The 22819-nt window shown below is 40.1% G+C and overlaps 1 protein-coding gene across 6 annotated transcripts in view; it reads left to right on the forward strand.

The window, feature by feature from the left end:
* The window catches only part of FNDC3A (fibronectin type III domain containing 3A), a 126383-nt gene that overhangs the window by 46032 nt on the left and 57532 nt on the right, over positions 1 to 22819 (forward strand). For 3 of the 6 annotated variants that reach the window (XM_030036272.2, XM_030036273.2, XM_030036277.2), the window contains one exon: positions 22339 to 22415. In XM_030036272.2, coding sequence (XP_029892132.1) covers positions 22339 to 22415 — 77 coding nt within the window. Of the gene's footprint in view, positions 1 to 16294; positions 16341 to 17367; positions 17473 to 21753; positions 21911 to 22338; positions 22416 to 22819 lie in introns of those variants that run through there. The other 3 variants (XM_041128717.1, XM_030036274.2, XM_030036276.2) reach the window with 3 other exon arrangements.

The following is a 22819-nucleotide window of genomic DNA, read 5'->3' on the forward strand; positions in this document are numbered from 1 at the left end:
GCTGGTATAACTCTGTTTTGGAAGTATGGTAAGTGAGAAGTGGCTTCTTAACGTGGGCTGCTTCTATGGCAGTTAAGATTGGGTGAAAAGGCTCTTAAGATTATTTGCTGGTTTGAAACCTCTTAAGGGTGGCAAAAGGGCAGTGGTGGTGAAGGGACCTTTCCTCCTTGGTGAATCCCATTCCTTTATTTTGGCAGAGTTTTGATGACTTAAAATAATTTGTGTATTTTATTCTTCATGTCTTACATTTATATTTCTGTAAAATAACTTACTTTATATTTCTGTATTTATCAATCTTGGATCTTAGTTGCTTTTCTGTTATATGTATTTTGACTTAAAGACAGCTTCAAATGAGCACTTCTGTGTGCTAGTGGCCATTTTTCTGATTTTATAAAACTTTTTTTTTGGCTGCCTACTGGTTTGTCTGATAGCGATGACTTCTGCCCCTTCTTGAAGCAACTTCAATTTAAACCATTTGTCAGTCTCTTTACTTTCCAAAGACACTGTGTTTTTCTTGCTGGATAGATAGGAAGATATCTGTCTGGGTATCCATGTGTTAGACCAAAATGTTTATTTTCAGAAGAGCTCTTTTAAATCTATGAAACTGTTCTCACATATACTCAGACTTCTGTGGAAACTTTCCTTATGCCAAAATTTTCTTCTGTTACTGAAATAATCAGCTACATTACAGTGATTCAGAAAACCAGGTTTGAAATGTATGAATGGGCTCTCTTTGTAGAAGTGAATTACTGCAGATCACTCATTCATGAATTCTTCGTATTGCAGAATAAATGAATGAAGATGACTCATCTTGAGCACATTTTGTAACAGTCCCAAGTTACAGCTAAGGGCTATTAAATGTTACTTGACATAATAAGAGAGACCATGTTCTATATGTCTCTGCAAAGGAAAATTGCCATTTTTATAATAAATTAAGAAAATCTATGTAAATTAGAATGAGTCATAAATACTTCATGCTTTGAAATGAAATGAAGTATCAGTATTAAGGTTAGTCTCTGGGATAAAAGTTCAGCAATCTTAACCTCTGGGTTTTTTCTCTTTAAAATAAGGAATAAAATACTTCTGAAAAGTGTTTTCAATGAAGTCAAGAGGAAAAGATCATCACATCAATTCTGAGACTACAGCAGTGAAACACAAACTTTAGTTCATTCTAAGATTAACTTCAGCTTTGCAACAGCAAACCTGCCCATTACCCAGGATATTGTGTGAATAAAACTGTTATAGAATCATAGAATGGTTTGGGTTGGAAGGGACCTTCAAAGACCATCTAGTCCAACCCCCTGCCATGGACAAGGGCCATCTTTCACTAGATCAGGTTGCTCCATCCAACCTGGCCTTGAACACTTCCAGGGATGGGGCATCCACAACTTCTCTGGGCAACCTGTGCCAGTGCCTCACCACCCTCGTCATAACAGATTTCTTTCTTACGTCAGATCTAAACCTACCCTTTTTCAGCTTAAAACTTTTGCCCCTTGTCCTGTCACAACAGGTCCTGGTAAAAAGTCTCTCTCAGTCTTTCTTATAAGCCCCCTTTAGGTACTGGGGGGCTGCTATAAGGTCTCCCCGGAGCCTTCTCTTCCCCAGGCTGGACAACCCCAACTCTCTCAGCCTTTCTCCATAGCAGAGGTGCTCCAGCCCCCTGATGGTTTTCGTGTCCCCCCTCGGGACCCGCTCCGACAGGTCCATGTCTGTCCCGTGCTGAGGACCCCAGAGCTGGACGCAGGACCGCAGGTGGGCTCTCACCCGATGGGAGCAGAGGGGCAGAATCCCCTCCCTCGACCTGCTGCCCACGCTGCTTGGGATGCAGCCCAGGACACGGTCGGCTTTCTGGGCTGCGAGCGCACGTTGCTGCCTCATGTCTAGTTTTTCATCCAGTACCTGCAAGTCCTTCTCTGCAGGACTGCTTTCAATCTATTACTTGCTGTTATGTGCTGCCAGCTGTCATGCAGGTTTGGTTGTTTTCAGGTAGTGTTAGAGCAACCAAGCTGAACGTTTTAAAATCTAAATGCAACTGCTATTTAAGTACATTTAAACCAAAAAGAACCCTAGATTTATTTTGTTCTCAGTAACATCTGGTCCTTTGGTGTTGAGTTTTATTTCAAACTAATTTATTAATACTGGAGGTGGTTAAAGACCAGTCATAAATGCTGTACAAGTTGCCGCAAACCCCTCAGAAGGGACTTGGCTAGTTGTTAATGGTCATTGGAAGATGATTCTTTCTCAAGAAGACCACACCTTATTATCAAATCCTAAACCCACTGTTTTAAGTGGAGGAAGTATGCACTGTCGTTCTGTGGTGATTTTAGAGTGTACTAGGGTACCTGGCACTGCAGTAGTGATCCCATATATTGGCTTTAAGGGTGACATCACCTCTAGAAATACCGTATCTTGTTTGTTAAATTACTTGGTATCCACCTTAGAGCACTGGGCAAAGTTTAGGTATGAAAGAATAATTATTTAAATACATAGATCCGTAGTAATGGAACAAACTAGCAAAAACAATAAAACACTGTTAACAAGAATTCTCTTCTTGACCATCTCTAGTTTTCTAGGTAGCTTGAGAGTCTGGATAATGAACCCTTACAAGTAAACCCGGATGTGCATACAAAGTTTTTAGTGCTCTAGTTTTCCTGCTCCCATTACGAACAGCTTACTGGAGCCACCCAGAGAAGCTGCTCTGGGTTATCTTTTCTTTCTGTAGCCCAAGAAGAAAGTAATTCTTCATCCTTGTTTCCATTTATGTGTAAGTTTATTTGCTTTCCTTTTTGTCTTCAGAGATGCTCTACAGTTTTTCTCCACTGTAGCCTTCTGAAGGCACACATGTAAGGTTTTATACATCAGTTCATTTAAAAAAACAAACAAACAAACAAAAAAACCCAAAAAAGCACCACCAAAACCCCACCCTAAATGGTAAATCATTTCAGTTGTCTTATCCCTTCCTTCTGTGTGAGTGCTGTAGAGGACTAAACATGATATGTAAGGCTGAAACTGGATGTGGATACTTAGTTTAACATCACCTACACATGAATTTTAGGATCTCTGTCAGAAGTATTTAGAGGGCCTTTATAAAAGGGATTGAGGAAAGCTAAGACAAGTCAACTGAAAGTATGAGGTCACAGCAAGCTACAGTCACTTGAAGCCACTTAACTCTTGGTTGAGGATGTCCATGTAGAGTTTCAGAGCTGAGTCTAGGAGTAGCTTAACTTTAAAGCACCTCTGTTTGGAAATGACCTTTGATAAATACATTTTAAAATAGTTTTATAGATGTTTGTATTTCCAGGTACCTACAGTCAAACTAAAAATAATAAGAACATTGGTATTGGTCAGCTATGCAGGAGTAGTTGGATGGAGATAATAGCAAATACCCTTCTGATATGGTAAAGAAATAATGATGGATTTAAGCCCTCACTGTAGTGTATGTAGAATGCTCATGTATTGGCTGTGACACATGGGAGAAATCTAGTCCATAATTCAGGTACTACTGGCAGGTAAAACTTGCCTGTAAGCCCTGTTGCTGCAGCTTTTCTAGTACTACTGCTAGTATTGTGCTGAATTAAAGCTAGCTCAGGTACGTCTACTTGATTCTGTAGTCCTTTTTGCAATAGGGCAGAGGCAGTCTTCGCTCTTTTCAGCACCATTTCTCAAATTTGTTTTACTAACTCAGCAAAACTTGCCAAGTAGTGCAAAACAAGGTCATTCACCTGACCAGAATTAACCGTAGCAGTCCAGAAGTCTGTTGTTTAGATCTGGCTCTTTCTGCTCTGAGAGTGGCCGTGAGAATTAGCCTCATAACGGGCTCCCTCAGCCTTCTCTGGGAGCTGCCTGACCTTCTCCTCTGTGAAGTCTGATAACTGACCAGGTCTTGGTGGTCCCAGTCTCCTCTGGCCCTTAAAGAGGTAGTCAGGGATGATACAAGAAGCTGTTGCTGGAAACGCTTACTTTATCATGCTGCCTTTCTGCCAGAGCAGCTCACATTACTGTTGTGCGCACTTTGTTAGGATTATAAATACTAGATTTCTAAAACGTGCTATTCCCAGAATAAACTAAACTTGGTAAAAGTTTTATAAAAAAAGCAAACTAGACCTGTTCTATCACCTTCTGCAGCAACAAATTAAAAAAAAAAAAAAAGGTTAAAAGGGAAATGTATTAATTCAGATCTCTTTCACAATGTTGGCTGTAGTGTGTTTTACAGAGAATAATTTTTCTGTCATTGATTTCTGTTAAAAATGTGTTAAATAGATCTAATATCTTTATATGGACAAAACGACTAACATTTTTGCCTTGGTTATTTTCTCATTCTTCTATTAGATATTTTTCTAACTTTTATTCTGCCTTGACTTATTTCACACATTTTGAGATGTGAATGAGTTCATAACTTACTATATTCATTATAAAGCTTCAGTCAGGTTCTCCTTTTCCTGTCTTATTTTCCTGTATATTCTGATCAGTTAATCTTCCCTTATATCTTCTCTAATTTCCTCCTTTATTCCCTCTTTTCACTACACTGCAAGCTCCACACTGCAAACCCAGCCTGACTGTAGGAAGGTTCTGGAGACATTTGTTTGAAATATCAGTGCTTCAGCTGCATACTGAAGACATCTAATTTTAGGTGTCTAAATGTGTGTTTCTATATGTGGCCTTGGATCTAAGCTCCCATTATAACTAGTAAAGATTTAGTCACTAACTGTAGTACAGTCAGTGCATTTCAGCTGACATCAGTTTGCACTGAATAGCTTTCCAGGCACGGTCTGTACTGACTAGATCTCCACTTGCTATAATGGGAGTTTAAAGTCCTAACTTGCATGCAGACACATAATTTTGGACACCTAAATGAGATGTCTCCGTAATGGAGCTAAAGCCTGGCTATTATAAGCTCAAATAAGTAAGACTACATCCTGAAAACATCTCATTTGAGTGTGTTGTTTCACAGTTGTACCCACAGCAAATGTCTTTGTCCTCAAGCATTTGAACTCTTTGAACTCATCCATTTCCATAAGCATCTCGCATCTCACGTTTTACAAGGAAGGTACCAGTACTTGGAGGTGCATGTTGGGAATGGTGTTACAGCCCTAAGCTGCAGCTAGAGAATGCCCCTAAAAATTGGTTTCCATGACTGTAGTCAGTCATGTCTAGCCCACAAGGCTGTGCAGTATTAACTCAGACTGCCAAGATTCAGGTGCTACTGGGGGCTGAGTCTGGAATCAGTTGGATGAGTCCTGTATGAAGCATTTCAAGCTTGACAGGTCTGTGTCTGGCACTGTTATAACAGTCCCCTGGCATTGCAGTCAGTTCATCTGTTTTTCTTCCCCAACTATGCTGTTGATGGGAAAGAAATAGACCTATACTACTTGCTTTATGGGGGAAAAAGAGGGGGAAATTTATGTAGGATCTCTTCTTGGTTTCTCATGTAAGCAGGCAGTTTGTCTAATGTAAGTAGTTATCAGTTTGAACTAAATCAAAGATCAGAGATGCAGGCAGAGGAGTCTGAAAAAAGATTTTACTTAATATTTTCACTTAATATCCTAACATTTAGAATAACTTAGGCTGATAGCATTTTCTGTATATCTTAATTGGATGCAGTCTGGTTGAAATGCTAAAGTTTCGTGAAGATTGCTATTACATTAAACAAAGAAGTTTCTCAATTTCACTATCTGATTAATTCTTTAAAAACAACTCGTGCTTTTATAGAAACTCAAACTTAATGTTTTTAAGTTGACTTTGCACTGGGTTTCATGAAAATGGAAAGTCTGGAACTTTGTGCATCAGGGACTTTTGTTAAATCCTCTTTCACCACATGTACAGTATGAATACAGGCTAACGTGTCATCTGTTGGAAAATGCAACAGATTGTTAGATGAGACCCCAGGAAATTTCTTCATAGTTCTACGCTGTGAGATTCAAGTTGTATTGCTACATCCTTGATTGATAGCTGTAGCTGTGGAATTATTCAGACTTCTATCAAAGAATTACTGTTAACAAAGAAGCAGCTTTTCATCAGTTTTGATTTACTCTTGTTCTATTTGTACCCTAAAAAGTAGTTGTGGCTGCCTTATCTTGTGGACCGCTCTTGGGTATGTGGTAGTTACGAAGGGTGGCAGACAGACTGGGAAGGAAACCACGGTCTTCGTGGGAGTGGAGCAGCTCTCCTGGCCATTATTTTTCCAGAGTTCTTGAGGCAGAGCAAGCTCCACACACAGGCCCAGGCTGCCACAGCCACGCCAGCAGCTTCCAGGGCCTGACATTGTTCTGCCTCCATGCTTTCTCCGTCAGTGGTAAAAGTTGTGTAGACAGAGGGCCAAGATAGCAAAAGAAAGAGACCAGGGGGCTAGTCTCCCTTCATTTTCACCTGTGCAAGGCTATCGTGTTGTCTGCATGGGTCCAGGTACACTTTTCTTGCCAGAATGTAATACCTGATTCCAGGGATTTTTTTTTATCCTCTTCTTAGGATTGCTTTTTTCCTAATGGATGAATCAGCATCACATGGGTTGATAGATATGGCTGTGCATGTGTTATTAATAGTAAATGATTATAGTTGTCTTTTTTTTTTTTGACTGTCTGTTAAACGACTGAGGTTTTGCGTGACTTACATGATCATGACACTCTTCAACTTCATTAAAATCATGGTAATACAACTTCCCTTCCCCTTCTTCCTTTTGCAGACATGCCACAATCTGTTTTACATCTAAAGCAGTTTATTATCTAAATGAGGGAAAGGAAGAAGAGGAGAAAGATAACAAGGTCATTACAAATATATAGCCTAGCTGTGCACAGATATAAACAGCTACTGTGTAATGTGAGTTAACAACCAATTACAAGCATGTAAGTTCAGCCACTTAAAGCCATTAAGAAACAGTGTAATTACATGGGTTTCAAACAAAGTTGGAAGGGCCAGATTCACTAGTAGTAAATACAGCTATCCACAGTGCTGTTCTTGTTTTCTTTTTGCCAAAGAGCAGCTCTTTCTCACACTGCAAAGAGCCTTCCAGAAAATGCAGCTGTCTGGAGCAGGTGCCATAGGACACCATCCAAAGAGCCTCAGATTTTTTCAAGTGACTGTACAGCACCCAATAACTTATAGATGGGTCTCAAGTTAATGGTATTAGAGCTGCTAGAGCAGCTGACTATACCTTCCTTCCCTTTTGATGAATCAGCTATTCTGTTAGCATATGGTTTATCTCCTGTGCCTGTTCTCAATTTGTTTTTCCAGTAGCCCATTCTCCAGCAGTTTCACTTATCCTGTCTCTTTGATGCTCTACATATGGACCATTTTCATAAATACTGTGTATATTGTGTTTCCCTTGGATCATCTTGATAGTTGTGTTCAGAGGTAGAATGGATGTGCCTTCCAAGGCAACCAAAGAAAGAGCTGCAATAAGAACTATGAATGCCAAACTGATAGTCTGTGAATTGCTTCATTAATAATTCTTAAAAGGTATTAATATGGAATTGTAGTTTCAATAAGATGTGAATAAGTTACTCTGAGTAGGATAGTGAGTGTCCCTCAGCGTAACCTCTTTATAACGAAGTATTGCAACAACCATAAAAAAATCTTATGAAATATGGATAGGTCATTTAAAGTAGAAGGGCTGCGCTGAACAAAGACCACAACAGGACTGTGGGCTGAGCAAAGTCCCAAAGTAGGGAACGCCCTACTCGTAAAACACAGCATTAGCAAGCCAGTTCCAAAAACTAACCAAAAAACCAAACCAAACTACTAAAGCAGATGAAAACAATCAAATTCCCAGGAAGACGGCAGGGTCCAGGAGCTGTGACTTATTGATACCGTAGCCTTCTCTTCTAAGAATCAAAATGAAAGTTGAAGACTACAGAGAGGAGAAAGATGTGTCCGCAGAGAGTTCTCAGCCTTTCTCTTTTTCTCGGTTTTTCCTACAAGTTGTGTTTAAGATAGCCTCTTGAAAGACAGCATTTAAGTGAAGTGCTACTGTGTTAAATCCTCAGCTGCTTTAGCCTTGAAGAGATTGTGCTCTGAAAGGCACCACTCTATCGACAGAGTTAGCTCTTATGGTTTATGCAGTAAAACTCTTAAGTAGCAGGTAGATTTAGAAAATTATATGAAACATACTTAAATTTGCATTTGTTCTTTCTTTTTGTTATGCTTTCCATGTATTTTGTTTCTTGTTTTGGGATCAGGCATGGAATTCGTTTGTTCAATTTTAAAAAAAAGTAAGTTTAATCTTACCTAGCTTTTAAATTCAGTTAAATCTGAAATCTGACTTTTTACTCTTATTTTTCAAAAGGTAGTACGTACAAATAAAGCTGTCTTGCCAGCAGATCCTTGGAGTGCCTAAAGCCCAAGATGAGTTTGTGAATTTGAGAAGCTAAACTATTTTTTTTTTCTTAAAGAGAATTTTTTTCTGAATTGGATAGTAAGGGGTCAAAAGCAGAGTGACTACCTCTGATTTAGTGTGACACTACTGTCAGTGCAATTTTGGGGAGCAGCTGGTGACTTAAGCAGTGCATCAGTGAGTGAAAATATTTAGTAAGTTACAAGGGCAGCTTGAGCAACTTTGAACCAGTTAAAGTTCTTCCAGCATGAATAAGTTTTAAAAATCACCTGCTAAGAGATCTGAAAAATAAAAGTGAATATCAGCAAAAGCTGAGCAGAGATGCAGAGGAGTGGCTAGTGTGAGCCTAACTTCCACTCATTTCCCCGACTTGTACTGCAAATGGGTACAAGAGGACTGGCAAGCATGAGGGTTTGAGATTGATTGTTGACTGTTTCATGACTTTTTACTGTGGAGTTCTGGCCCATGTGTGTTAGAACAGTGCTTTTCTACACAGGTTGTAAATCTGACATGATGTGTATGTAGCCTTTTCAATAAAATATTTGTAAAAGGTGTGTTTTTACACCCTTCTAATTCTTACACAAAGAAAGATTGCATAAAAAGGAGGAACATGTACCTTGGAAATACCCTATCTTTTCTCTTAATTGCAGCTATATACACTCTGGAGTTTCCTTTCCAGCAAAGATATGACACATACTAGACTAGGAATCTTATTCATATGCCCACACAGCTTTATCTGTAGATTGTTTCCCAAGTTCATCCTCTGACAGGTCTTTAAAATACCATCCAGAGCACTGATTTGCCCATAATAGCTTTCCAACTGTCCATTACGTTCATAGAATTTCAGTGTGTTGTCTTTTTTTTTTTTTTAAGTTACTCAGCCTCATCCTCTCATCTGAAAAACAGATCCATTATTTTTGATGGGAAAAATCTCGTCTCATCTTGGTGACAGTAGCTAAATAGAAAGGTGTTGGGTTTGGGGTTCTTTTCAGAAGCATGTAAATATGTGTTGCTGGATCATCTTGTTGTATGGTGGCATTGTGCTGCTGTGTCTGGACAAGTAGTACATTGGCAGGTAAACATTTCTGTGCAGCTTCAGAGAGCTGGACAGGAGGTCTGAAGTGCCTGGGAACATGCTACATAGAAAAAGAGGCTGAATGTCAGGTAAGGTTATGTCTATATAGCATATAGCTTTGGGGGTGTAAAGGCCAGTGAGACGTAAATAGGACTAGAGAATGCAGGTGTAAAGAATCACAGGTATGCAGTGGTGTCTTGAGGCCAGATACCTGCATGTTGCCTGTCTCCATGCTGCAAAATTCAAAGCATCGTACAGAACGTTTTTTGATCTCTATCTCTAAAGAGCTTCAGTAAAGTCAACATAACCTTACTTTTTTTTTTTTTTTTTTAAGGTTCTAAATTGTGGATGAAATAGGAAAGGATTGAATGCTAAAGCATGATGCACAGCTAGCCTAGAATGTAAATATATCCCTTCTTAATCACTTAGTAACGAATGCACTTGGGTATCTTTCAGCTATCAAGGTATTCTAGAAATACTTGGCATTTCAGTGAATCCGATCATCCAAACAACTCCAATGGCATAGGAAATCTGTATTCCAGAAGTGGTAGAAGATCAACAACAATATGCATTAACTGTCTGAAGGAATGTTGTTTGAGTGGTACCCCTGAACTGGGTGAAATGCAGTTACATGCAATGGAAGGTCATGCATGAGATTAATAAATTATAAATCGGGATCTCGTCACTTGAAACTTGATAGGGAGGAGAAGGAGGAAGCAGGCAAGCTATTTGACTCACAAGATAGTACTTATCTGCAGTATAATGTATCTGTAAAGGTTACTGTGATCATAAAATGCATCAGGGTGGTTGTTGCTAGTACAGCTTGGGATGTTTAGTAGCATTTTACAGGATTCTGCTGAAACTTCAACTGTAATTTGATGATTCATGTTTACAAAAGATGAAATGAAGCTGATTCCAGGTGTTGTAGAAAAGAGGTACTAGGATATTCAGGAGAATAAGGAGCCTTTTATAAAAGGAGAGTAGGAGAGCTTGGTTGGTTTGGCTAAAAATGAGTTTTGTTAGGAATAGGTAAGTAAACACCAGGCATTTTAAAAAAAAAAAAAAAAAAAAAAATAGTTAATGCCAGAGCTGCTTGGGAGCCCAGCTGGATGTCAGAGGGCTATGAATAACTTTAATGTAATTAGAAGAAACCTCCTGGCTGCATAGGAGACTAATGCTCTAGAACAGCACTCCAGTGGGAGATGTATGGGTAAAAGAACTGACTGTTTTAAGATTGGTCTTGATGCTTTTACATAGAATCTATTTATGATGGATCTTAATGTATGATAATGGCGGAGAGGAATGAAGCTGCAATTGCAGGTGAATTGACTTGATTCATGAGGTCTTTTTCAGTCCTTGAGGCCTGACAGTCCAGCAACAGAAAATTTAGGTCTCTTGCGTCCAGATAGTAGTGAAGCCATAAAAAACTTTCTGCACAAAGGACACATTTACTTTCCAGCTATTAAGCAATTTTCTTGTCTCAGCTCCTTAGTAGAGGGATATATTGATCCATACATAATGTATGGTAAGGAGCTCACCGTATGCATGTGTCTTTTTCCCTTTCTTCTGGCTTGGATTTCTTCTGGCTTGGAAGGACGACTTTTATATGTCTGAGCCAAGTTAGTTGTTTCATCCCTGGCCTCTTGTTTGGCACAGGTAAGTAGATTCCTTACACAGTTCTTTCTGGCTCCGAGTTCATTTTGGCTGCTAAAGCAGTGGGTATGTTACTTTCTAAAACATATTTGGTTACAGAGCAAATTGAATTTAAAGAGAACACTGCTACAGCATAGGCTTATCTTTGTGTCTGGTCCCTGCTTACTGCTTTACCAGATATTTTCTTTCTGATAATACATATTTATTAACATTGTTGAAAGCTTTTTATCAACAATAACCTTTGTCATAGATGCTCTTAATGTTTGAGCTTACGTACTTTACCTGTGTGGTAACTTGCTTGCAATTTGGAGAAAATAATTCCTTGTTGAAAGGATTTGTAAAGAGTTCATTGCGGAGAATCAAGGAGCCTTTGTCACATAAAACACCAGAAAGAGCAAATTTTAAATTTCAAATGTTAAAACAAGTTTAAAAGATGTAAATAAAATTTTGAAAAGCCTTTATTAGTTAGCCTGTGATGATATTTTTGGTTTTTTTAGCTAATGCAGAGCCTGAAAAAGACTTTCAAATCACTTTCAACAGTAAAATGTGAGTTTTGCAGTGGGAGCTGGTTGAAGGTGTTTAGTGATCTGTATGATGGTAGAAACATTTCACTACAGAAGAGGCTGCAGGTATTGGTAGTAAGCATGGTGCCTTTCTGTGTTGTGAAGTCTGACTGAGAACATCAGTTTTTTTATATGTATGATTTCGGGTTAATTAATTTGGGACTAAATTTCTGCAAAGCTTTTTGAACATGAAAATTCTTGTGTGTTGACCTTAAATCATTAGCAGAATCAGAAGTCTTTAAATGTTTAAGTATTTATCATGTCAGCTGCAATGCTATTAAGAATTTTCAAGATCAGTAGTTTTTCAGTCAAACTTTTATTTCCACTGTCTTCAGAGCATCCCCAATGTAGCTGCATTTATAGGCTTGTCTTGTTATTGCTGAAAAGGCACAGAAAAGTATGTCTGTGCAATGAACTGTAATCGCAAGGGGTCATGTTCAGGGTGTTTGGATTCCACCTTCGTTCTAACTTAAGAAGCTTTTAGCTGCAAAAGTCTCAGACGCAGCCCAGGTCACCCACTGAATCATGACCTAATCCTAGCAAGCATACTGAATCCATTGCTTCTCCTGTTTTGACCATGGAATTCCCTACGTGCCTGTAATTGTACAAAAGAGGCTGCAGGGGGACAGCCAGAAGCCAGACATCAAAGACATGCCAGAGCAGAGACAATATCGAGACAGTACATAAATGTTGCCTTTCTCTCCAAAAAGAAAGGCTATTTGTTTACTTGGACTATATTAAGTTTATCCCCAAATGCAAACAGTATCAGCAGCAGGGAATTGGTTAAAGCACTCGCCCAGAATTGAGGAGATCTGAGGTTTTTAGCTCTATGAAGTGCCACAGAATCTGAACCTGTAGCTCGCTGATGCCAGCAGAGCCCCCTAGCCGTGAGGCTCCGGGGTATTCTGAGTTTAGGCTTTTCTCCATGTCATCTTTTGCAGATGGGCACCTTCACCTCAAAAAAAGATAAGATTCTAGAGGGAAACTACACAGGAAGGCAATCTGCCTTTTTGTATTGATGTAATGGGGATTCCTCTAAGATTTAGGTGAAGTCCTAGGTTCTGGTTCCCATTTTAAAGGCTGGCTCTGTACTCTCCATTTAGAAGCTCTTGGATTAAACGAGTTAAGCATCTCTAGCACGGAGAGGAGCTTACTGTGTTGCATTCCGGTTTCTAGTGGCCCATCTTCAGCAGAGGTGACACAGGTTATTCCATAGTCTGGTGTTGATAGCATTCTCCTGGACAGGAGCAAGCTGTGGGGTTAATCCGCTTGAGCATAGCACAGAATTCAGCCTACCTCCTAACTGAACAGGAAGACCTTCTTTTCCTGACAGTAGGAACCTACTCTCAGAAAACTTGATATACTCTACTGAAATTGGACAGAAGAGCGACTAGAGCAGACCTGAACCAGATATCTACTCAAGGACACACTGTCTGTGCTTAATGATTTGTGTCATTTGGTATGAGGTGGCTCCCTGATCAATGTGCAGAAGCACAGAGTTGTCCTCTGGAGGCAGCCAGTGAATCACTGCTGAAGTTTGCTTTAGATGCTGCAAAGTGTAAGGTGTGTAACATCAGATGTTTTCAGTTTGGTCTTATGTCTCATTTTTGTTGTGTGATGATTGTGTAATTTGCTTGGGGCTTGTTCCCTGCAGTTTGTGTCGTGGCAGAAGGATTTTGCGTTGCCAAATGTCACCTTTTGAATAGTCAGCTTCAGGCACTGTTTTCTTCACTCATGATTTGAAACAAAACTGTGTCATAAAGTGTTACTTGAAAATGTATTTCATAGTTTAGAAACCTACATGTGAACATCTGTTTGTGGAACTGCAGTGTTGGTAGAATCTTGGACTCAAGTGAATGCCTCTAATGTAGGTGTAAAAATAATTGTATGCAGTGAGTGTGAAGAGAGGAAGTCCTGTAGGACTGAACTCTCTTTCCATTTCTTTTTATGGTTACAGAAGACCTTTTCATCTGACCAGAACAGCAAACTCACTTACCTAATGCAAGATTACATCTAAGAGAGTAAAATTTCAGTGTTGGGTGTGAGGGGGTTTTTAAATTGGCAGTTAATAATAACTTCTTACCTTTACTAAGACCAAGATTTAGCCTTGTTTTTGCACCCTAGAACTCTAGTTGTGGAGCCAAAGTCATTCCAGATTTACCTAGTTTTCTCTCTTTCTGCTAAATCATGTAGAACCGTGGATTGTGGGATTCCCAGAAAGCTGAGACACCTCACGTGCTGCTAACTTAGTTTTATGTCTTCCAGTTTGGAATGACCACTCCCAAATTGGTCCCTTTAAAGAAAGATGCATGTGGTATTTATTTTAGAGATTAGAAGGACTTCAGCTGCTTACAATAATCTTTGTTCTGCTTTGTTTTTATTTTAAATGGACCATCTGAATCTGCATCGTATTCATTTATATAATTAGCTTGAAGCCTAAAGAACTCAGAGGTTTTCAAATGAAAATACTTGTTATTAGTAGATTGCAGGGACTCAGGGTAGTATATCTTTAGAGGTGTCTGCCTTGGATAGAAATAAAAATTTGAGTTGGGCACCGAATTTTTTCTTGGCGGCCTTTTCTGGCATTAATTTCCTGCTTGAGTTTCTGACATTGTATGTGTTGTAATACTCAGTCACGGTTTGCACAAACAGAATTTTATTATACCCACAGAGTCTTCTGTGTGTTTTCATCTGTAGTTTTAAAATACCTTGCCCTAGAATTTGGTAAAATTGTTTCAGCATTTATGTGTATGCTATTGATTTTCTTAATCAATACATCGTATTTGTATAATTAATATTCAATAAGTCATATTCAAGACATTATCTGTATGTAGATATATATACACACACGTGTGTGTTTAATAATTTGGGGGGGGAATATTAAGAAATTTGCACAAAGGAGGGTGGGCTTCTCTGAATGCCGGCTCTGAGACAGCAGAACATGCCAGAAAATTTTGCACTCTGGTTTCAAGTCAATGTAGCCAGGTAAGTATGCACAGAAAAAATAACTCATTAGTGTAAGAAGTTGAATATAATGATGCTGGAAAAGCCTTTACAAGTAATTATACTACATAACTTCATTTTTAGCACAACCAGGCAGGGGGCGGTAGGTGGTGTTGAGTTGAAGTTATTGCTTGTTCCTTCCAAGATCTCTTTTCACTAATGAACATGCTCTTTTGTAGAAGCCACTGTCTACACGCCAAGAACTGCCAACTGTTGAGACCCACTTGTGCTGTTCACCTCTTAACCACAAGTAGCTATCAGTAGTAGCGCTTAACTTTTTAACTTTCTGGTCTGCAGTGCTATATGGCCAAAAAAAAAAAATTCTGATTAGAAAAACACAAATTCTAGTGGTAACAACTGTTAGATGATTAAATTGTAGTTTGTCCTGAACGCTGTGAATCAAATGCAACATGATTAAGCAGTATGCACAAATATTAAATATTAGTCTGAAAATGTCGTGGATCAGTACTGCTTGGCATAAGCGCTAGGAAATTAGGCTCTCCTTGAGGAAAAAGCTAAGCAAATATGCGATGCAGTTAGATTGGAATGAGTGCAGGTTATTTTTTCCTGCTGAGAATAAAAACATTTTCATCAGAGCTTCTCTGTGTTAAGAATGGTATGTCACATTTGACTCCGTTTGAAATGCAATGATTTATGGTTCACTTGATATTTAAATGGGAAGACTACACGGGAGAGAGAACAATTTTTTGACCTAACTCTTCCACATAGTTACTAAATATTTACCCTAAGTCTAAACCTAAAACAGCAAACGAAACGGAGCAATTTAACAATCTGGGCTTCACAGTACAAAGTCTGTGTTGTATTTCCACATTCACATCTTTGATTCCTTGGTACTTTTTTTTAACGAAGTAGGATAGAGTTGATTGCTGTGCCACACAATTGCTCCAGAAAGAACATATAAAAACTTTTTATTGTTGGAGTATCTGAAAAGACTAAAATCATCCTTCTGCAAGCTCTGAAGTGTAACTTCGTGTTGTGAAGTTTGCACTGTTCAAAGGCGTGGGCTCACAGCCTTTTTTAATCACAAAATTGCACCATGGTCATTGTTTAGAAGCAGGTGAAATGAAAGTACGTTTAACATTTGAACACAGAAACCATTGTCACCTTATTCCTTTGAAAGTACGCGAGGCCATTATAAAAGAAAACTGATAGCTGTATTTATGATAAAGTGCTATAGGAACCTGTCATCTCTGCACTTTGCCTATGAAAAGGGATTTCATGTCTTTTTTTTTTTTTTCTGAATATGTATGTATGGTTTCATGGGAAAGATCAGGATCTCATTAGGATGTAATCTTTAGAAATACTGCAGTTAGGCTTCATAGCTTTCTGATCTTTTATCGATTATTCCAAAGTCTCTGTGGATGAAACTGATGCTTTTTTCCCCTGCTTTTGAAAGGAACCATGTGAACGTTTTACCTTCAGTTTTTCCTCGCACTTGCCAGCCTGCGGTCTACCGATAGATTTTTGTAGCCAATTAATACATTTAAATTGATGTGGCTGCTTTGTCAGCTGCCATTCCCCAGCCTTGATGGCAAAAGCAGACAGATGGACGGGGGAAGGGATTGTTTTGTCAGGATGAATTTAGAGCATAAGGAACATGTTAAACTGACAGCATTGCAAACTGAAGTCTTCTGATCGCCTGTGTCCTTGCAGCGTTCACAGTTCCTTCTTGTGCCTCTTCCCCGGCTCAGGCCTAACAGTAAGTTCTGTGTTTGCTTTTCTTTTTTGTTATTGCTCGCTTTGGCTACATTGCACCTAGTAAATGTAAAGCTGCTGATGCTTTGTGACATTTTTTTAGTGCCTGTTAAACCTAAGGTACTAATCTGGAAGTATTTTCCCAGCGCAGCTTAGAAGACAAACACAGGCCAATGGGTGGTGGTTGTTGTTACTGGGTTTTGTAATTAATTGTAGCTGCTGGGAGCCCAAAATAAAACTTTGAAGTCTTAGCCATTATGTAAAAGACAGAGTGGTGCAACTATTCGTGGCTTCTGGGACTATTGATTTACTGCAGCCCGTCAGTGTTGGAGGGGTGTGCTGCTACGTCAGCTGTGCGCTCTATTGTTTCAACTGCTGTGGCCTTTGTGTTTGATCCTGCCACTGCTTGCGTCAGTGATGCATATCATCGCCTGCGTGATGTCAAAGTGTGGGTGTTCGGCTATAGAGCCATAGTTAACCTAATGTGCTGCAGTAAATCCTGAATGCTGTTTCCTCCTGGGGATAACAGTGATTCATCACCGTTCACATGAGACTAACGCTAAGTATAGCGGCGTTCCTGAGCCGCAGTATCCACATAGATTAGCATCAAAGTCACCGCAGCTTTCCAAACGCGACGCCAGAAAGTGTTTGTTTGCAACCAGATCTGTTTGCGCACCTCCTTTCTTGGGTGTAAACCGATTAGCGGTTCAGCCGAAGGTAAACCCCGTGGAAGGACGGGGCTGGAGTAATCCTTTATAACTTAATTATGCTAATTAACGCACAAGCTTTCAGCTAGAGGACTCGGAGGGCACCAGCCAATGACGGCCGGTAGACTCCAGTAAACACCAGAGCAGGAGTCCTGCGGGACGCTTAGTTAGGGAAGCCTTCCTCGGGGGAAGGGCGGGGGGGGACGGGGACGGGGACGATGCCGCCCCCGGGTCCCGGCCCCGGCCGCCGGTGCAGGGCGGAGCGGCGCGGAGCGGAGCGGGCCGCGGGGCGGAGCGGAGCCGGGCAGCCGCGCACCTGAGCGAGCCGAGCCGAGCCGAGCCGCCCCGCCCGCCGCCCCGCCTGCCGCGGAGCAGCCGGCCGCGGGCCCGGCTCCGGGCCCGGCCCGCTGCCCTAACCCGAAATGAGCGGTAAGGTCTCTCCCGGCTGGGCCGCCGCGGTTGAAACCCAAAAGCAGGGAGCGGCGGATGGGGCGGAACGCTGCGGTGGTGGCTTGGGGCGGCGCGGGGGGGGGCAACTAAAGAAGAACGTGGGGGCACGGAGCGCCGCTCAACCCCGCTGTCGGCGGTGCGGGGGGCTCCGGAGCGGGGTGCGGGACACCGGGGGGGCCGCGGCGAAGGCCGGGTTGTGTAAGAGCGGGGCGCTGGGCGGCCGGTGCCCCGGAAGAGGCTCCGTTCCCCCGGCGGCGGTCCGCCGGCACTGCCATGGCGCGGGCGGCGAGCCCTGCTCGCCTCCGCCGGCCCCCGAACCGCTCGGCACCGCTCCGCTTTCAAATTAAAAAAAAAAAAGGCATCGCGTAGCGGTTAGGCAGGCGGTGTCCTCCGATGTTGGGGCGTTCCGCTCTTTGGGTGGGTTTGTCACCATGCTCGGCGTTACGCAGCGCTGTTGGCTGCGCTGCGCGGTTACGGTGGCCGTAACGAGGTTTGTACAGGCTGCTCGAACGGAGCTGCTGGGGAGCTTCACCTGCTGCGGCGGGCGGGGCGGTATTCCTCCCGTTGTCGCGATTCTTTCTATGTGTTTCCTGTTTCGGGACACGTATGCCTCGTTCTAGGTGATCTTTGATAAGCGCCGTGGGGTTTTTTGTTGGTTTGTTTGTTTGTTTTAAACTTGGGACAGAACGCTTACACAGAGACTTTACAAGTTTTCCCTTTCATAGTAGTGAAATAGCAAATTTCAGGACAATAACAAAGTGTGGCGAAACATCTGTTTCTTCGGTTCAATTGAGTTAAATAAACCTTTGCTGTGTTTGATGAGTCATTTTTCAAGAATGAAGTACAGAACACAGCTATGTGTTTGTTTTCTCTCCCACAACACTTCTTCTCCACTCCTTATATAAGAGAACTCGTATACTTGAAAGTATAGAGAAGATTCGAGACGTCCTCTTGAAACAGTCAAGTTATCAACATTCATAATACAGTGATTTGGATGAAGTCAGTTCCATTTATGTGCAATATAGAAAATTAGATGTTTGCTTAACACAAATTCATGATGCTCTTGTTTGCTGGTACTTTATAATCGGTCTCACCTCACGGTAAAACACACTGGCTTTGTCATGCACCACTCTAGCCAATAACCAAAAGCATGAGGATTCTTCTTGCAGTGTATTCTACTGAAGTAGAGCCAAGATCTTCACATTAGTTGTTAAAAGGAAGAAAAAAAATACCTGTTTTTATAGTGTATTAGTATTTTATATGTAGATACAGGAAAGCTTATTTTAATTTTTGCAGGTACTAATATGCTTTCTGTCAAGAAATCAGTAATTTCACTGTAAAGACCATGTGTTCATTAAAATATATAAAGTCTGCCAACTTTTTTTCCATGCTTTCCGTATTCTTGAATGTTCCTCTGCAATCTAACTTCATTCCACAGCCGCTTGGAAATCTAATCAGAAGTAAATTAGAGTTCACCCTTACCTCTTGAATATTAAAAATACATTTTCATGAATTCTGGAACTTTAAAGTGCTAAAGATGGGATGCAAGTTTTCAAACTGCTAATTTGACTCTATTCTAACAGTGAATAATTTTTGAGGTTCATATATTGCCTTTATGTCTTTTTTTTCGTTACTGCTAGATTGTGGGTATACTGAAAATGGCTTTGTGGATCAACCTTTGTACTGGATTGGAGATAACTGCTTTTTGTTTGTTAGAGAGGTTAAAGTAAGCTTTGAAAAGATTGTTAAACAAAACTCTTCAGATGTTTAAAGCAAAACAGAACAAAAGCCCCAAACACAGAGATACCCAGCAGTTCACAAAGAAACAGTCTGTTCATGTTAGCATTTCTTCATCCTCCAAGGACGTTGAGTTTGCTGTAGAAAGTTCAAGTAACTGTGGTCTTAAATCTCAATTTACCTGAAACTTACATAGTTTAAAATTGTGAGTTTAATAAAAGTGTCAGTGTTTCGTATTCATTATGGAAAAACTACAAATAAGCAATACAAGAGACAAGCTGTGTAAAATCCACTTACTTATGTAAGAATTTAAACCATTATTTAGTTGAATGGCAACTTACAATAAATATGCTTCCATTACTGTTGACCTTTTTGAATTTATTGTAAGCTAATGCTCTAAAGCACTTTTTCAGCTTCTCTTTCACTGCTTTTCACTTTTGTTTCTTTTTAGCACTTCATACTCAGGAGAGACTTTCACTGAAACATTTTTGAGGTTCAGCTGAGCAAGAAGACCCAAAGACAGTTCAGTTCTCAATTTATAGCTTACTGTAGTTCTTATATTCTTTGCTGTTACACGGTTCAGTTAATCTTTCAATTAAGACCTTATTCTTAAAAAGTCTCTTCATCCCTTCCCCCCAGTTGTGGGTTAACACTTTGTCGATAATAAAGCTGTGATTCTTTTTAGGCAATACATTTCAAAACTTCTGTATCTCATTCTAAAGAAGTCCCTATAGTATGTGTAATCAAGTTGGATTACATGCTACTTTTTTCAAGAATGCTTTTTGTTCCTTTTCCCCTGCTCTTGGCATTCTGGCACAGTTATCTTTATTTTTCTGCCAAGCTCATACTTATCAGAATGAGGTACGCTAATCTTATATACCGTACTTTGCATTTACTTAGTATTTTGCATTTGCAGATCTTAACTGAGTTTATAAAACATTAATGTGGAACTGTGAATGCCATTTCAGAAGTATTAGTGAACTTCACTAAGACTTGGATTTGGTGCTTTTGGTAGCTTCACTACACTGAATTGGACATTTGGAGAACGCAGCCTGGAGTGTCTGAATCCCAACCTTATGTGCTTGCCACAAAACCTGGTCAGATTATATTGCGTTTCAGTTTTTCTTTAATAATTAAACTTCAGCGATGGTTGCCTTGTGTATTTTAAAGACAAGAGTGTAAAGACATCTGTAGGCAGTCCCTCTTGAAGTCTGTGTCAGTGTGCTTTCTCTGACAGAGGCCAGTACCAAATACTAAAGGGGAGAGCATAAGGATAGGGCAGGCACACAAAAATAACTTTCTTGTTTCTGGCTTCCTGAACCAAAAGTTATAGTTGTATTTTTTACAGCTCTTAATGGATTACCTCTCTCAATTCGCTTAATTTCTCCTGAACCTAACCTTTAGTTTCCATAATGTTCTTACAGCAAGGAGTTAGACAATCTAGCTGTGCATTTCATGAGAAATTTCTTTGTCTGCTTTAAATCTTTTACCTGGTGACTTAATTTAATATCTCTGCTTCTTGCATGTGAGAAACTGTAAATGATCTATCTTCCCCTTTTTAGGCAGTTTGGGGGCGGGGTGGGGGGTATAGGTCTCTTAGTATTCCTCTGCTGCCAGCACTTTTACATTTTAACCATCTCCAGGTGGAAGAATCCTGGTCTCTAATCTGTCCTGATAAACAGGTGGAAAGCCACTGTAAACTTCTTTTTTTTTTTTTTTTTTTTTTTTTTGTCCTTTTCTTGTTCTGTGTGTTCTTTTTGAAAGGTGGAAACAAACATAGTGCTCAAAGTATTGAGGTACAGCGTGGATTTATACCATAGTGTAATAATGTTTTCTGCTTGTTCTCTGTTCTGTTAGTAATGATTTTGAATGTTCTCTTTCTTCCCGTGAATGCCACTGAACAATGCTCGGCTGGTATTTCCTTAGAAATATATGTAGTAACTCCATAGTCTGTTTATTTACAGCTAATTTATGGCTCATCACTGTAAATAAATACTTCTGGTTTTGTCCAGGTGTGTTACTTTGCACTTACCAATGCTATTTCTTCTGCTTTTTTATCATCCGGTCACTAAGTACTGAGAGACCCTTTGCAGCTCTTTGAGAGCATACCAAAAATTTGTCACCTCGCTGTTCATGTCCTTTTCCAGAAGTTTTGTTAATACATTGAACAGGTTCTTCTTTGCATGCCTTTGGGAGTCCTCTGGTCACTCTAGGCACTTTGAAAGCTGATCGTTTACTTCTCTTTGTTTCCTGTGTTCAAGACAGTTAGTTATTCATGAAAAGCCCTTTTCCCTTTTTAACCAAAGGCAGCATTACTACTTCAAGAGTTTTTGAGAGAGGTTGTCAAAAGCTTTTTGAAAATTCAAGTATGTGACAGTGTCCCTGTGCTCTTTGAAGGTATCAGATTTTCCAGGCAGTACTTTTATCTACAAATGCCACCTTAACACATTCCCGTTGTAATATTTATCTAAGTGTCTGTGAACTCTGTTCTTTCTGATTTGCATGGTACAAGGATCATCATGGTATCACAACTATCCCATTAGTAGCAGTAGACTTACTGGTTTGTAATACACTGGCTTTCCCTTGGGACCTTAGGTTAGCGTCCTGTTTGCCACCTCCCACTCCTGTGGTACTGAGACTACTTTAAGTGATAAGACCATAGTAACAGAGCAGCAATTTTGTAAGTAATTTTCTTGACAGCTCTTAACTGAATACTATCTGGTTGCAGCAGTTTGTTTCAAATGGGTTTGTTTTGTTTCTGTTTTAAAGTCTCTTCTATTGTCTTTTCATCTTGGGACACTTCTTTTGACTTGTCACCTGTTAAGAAGTTTTGACATGAGCTCTTCTGTGAGCTTACTGACAGAGAAGGGAGAAATATGTGCTGGTGAATTTTTTTAGGTTTGTTTCAGGGGCGGGGCGGGTGTTCCTAACTGTTTCTGAGGTTTCTAAGAGTGCCCTTTGCTGTAATTTTATCTGTACAGTTCATTGCCTTTGTTTATCCATGTTATCTTGTATATTTTTCACAAAGACTGTGCAGTTCAGTATGTTCTTTAAACTTTCTCAAATTATTAAATGGTGCTGTACTGAATGTTTCTGTAACCCATTTAGGTCCTGCTCAGGTTCCAATGATGTCCCCAAATGGTTCAGTGCCTACTATTTATGTGCCTCCTGGATATGCCCCACAGGTATGTCCCTTCATTTGATTCTTATTTTATTTCTTTTAATGCAAATTATGAGAGTAGAACCATAATAGCTAATTCAGTGAATTAATGTGTCAAGTTTCAGAGTCACTGTGGTCAAGCAAGTAAGTAAGGGGAGATGTCGCATAGTATCTCTGTGATGGGAGACTTATCACACTGTATATGTGCCTGTTTAGTGATATATTAACTACTTACATGACAATAATAAGCACAGGTCCTTGTTGAGTTCGGGATCCTAGTGTACTAGATGCCCTCTGAATATAAAATGCAATCATGACCCAAATAGCTCATTGTGCAGGACCTGTACTGATTTCTGTGTTAGTGGATGTTTTCTCTTGGCACCATTATAATTTTATGTGTGTACATAGTTCATGCCTGGGAGGTTCCCT

Source organism: Aquila chrysaetos, chromosome 14 (assembly GCF_900496995.4).
Source record: "Aquila chrysaetos chrysaetos chromosome 14, bAquChr1.4, whole genome shotgun sequence".
NCBI lineage: Eukaryota > Metazoa > Chordata > Aves > Accipitriformes > Accipitridae > Aquila > Aquila chrysaetos.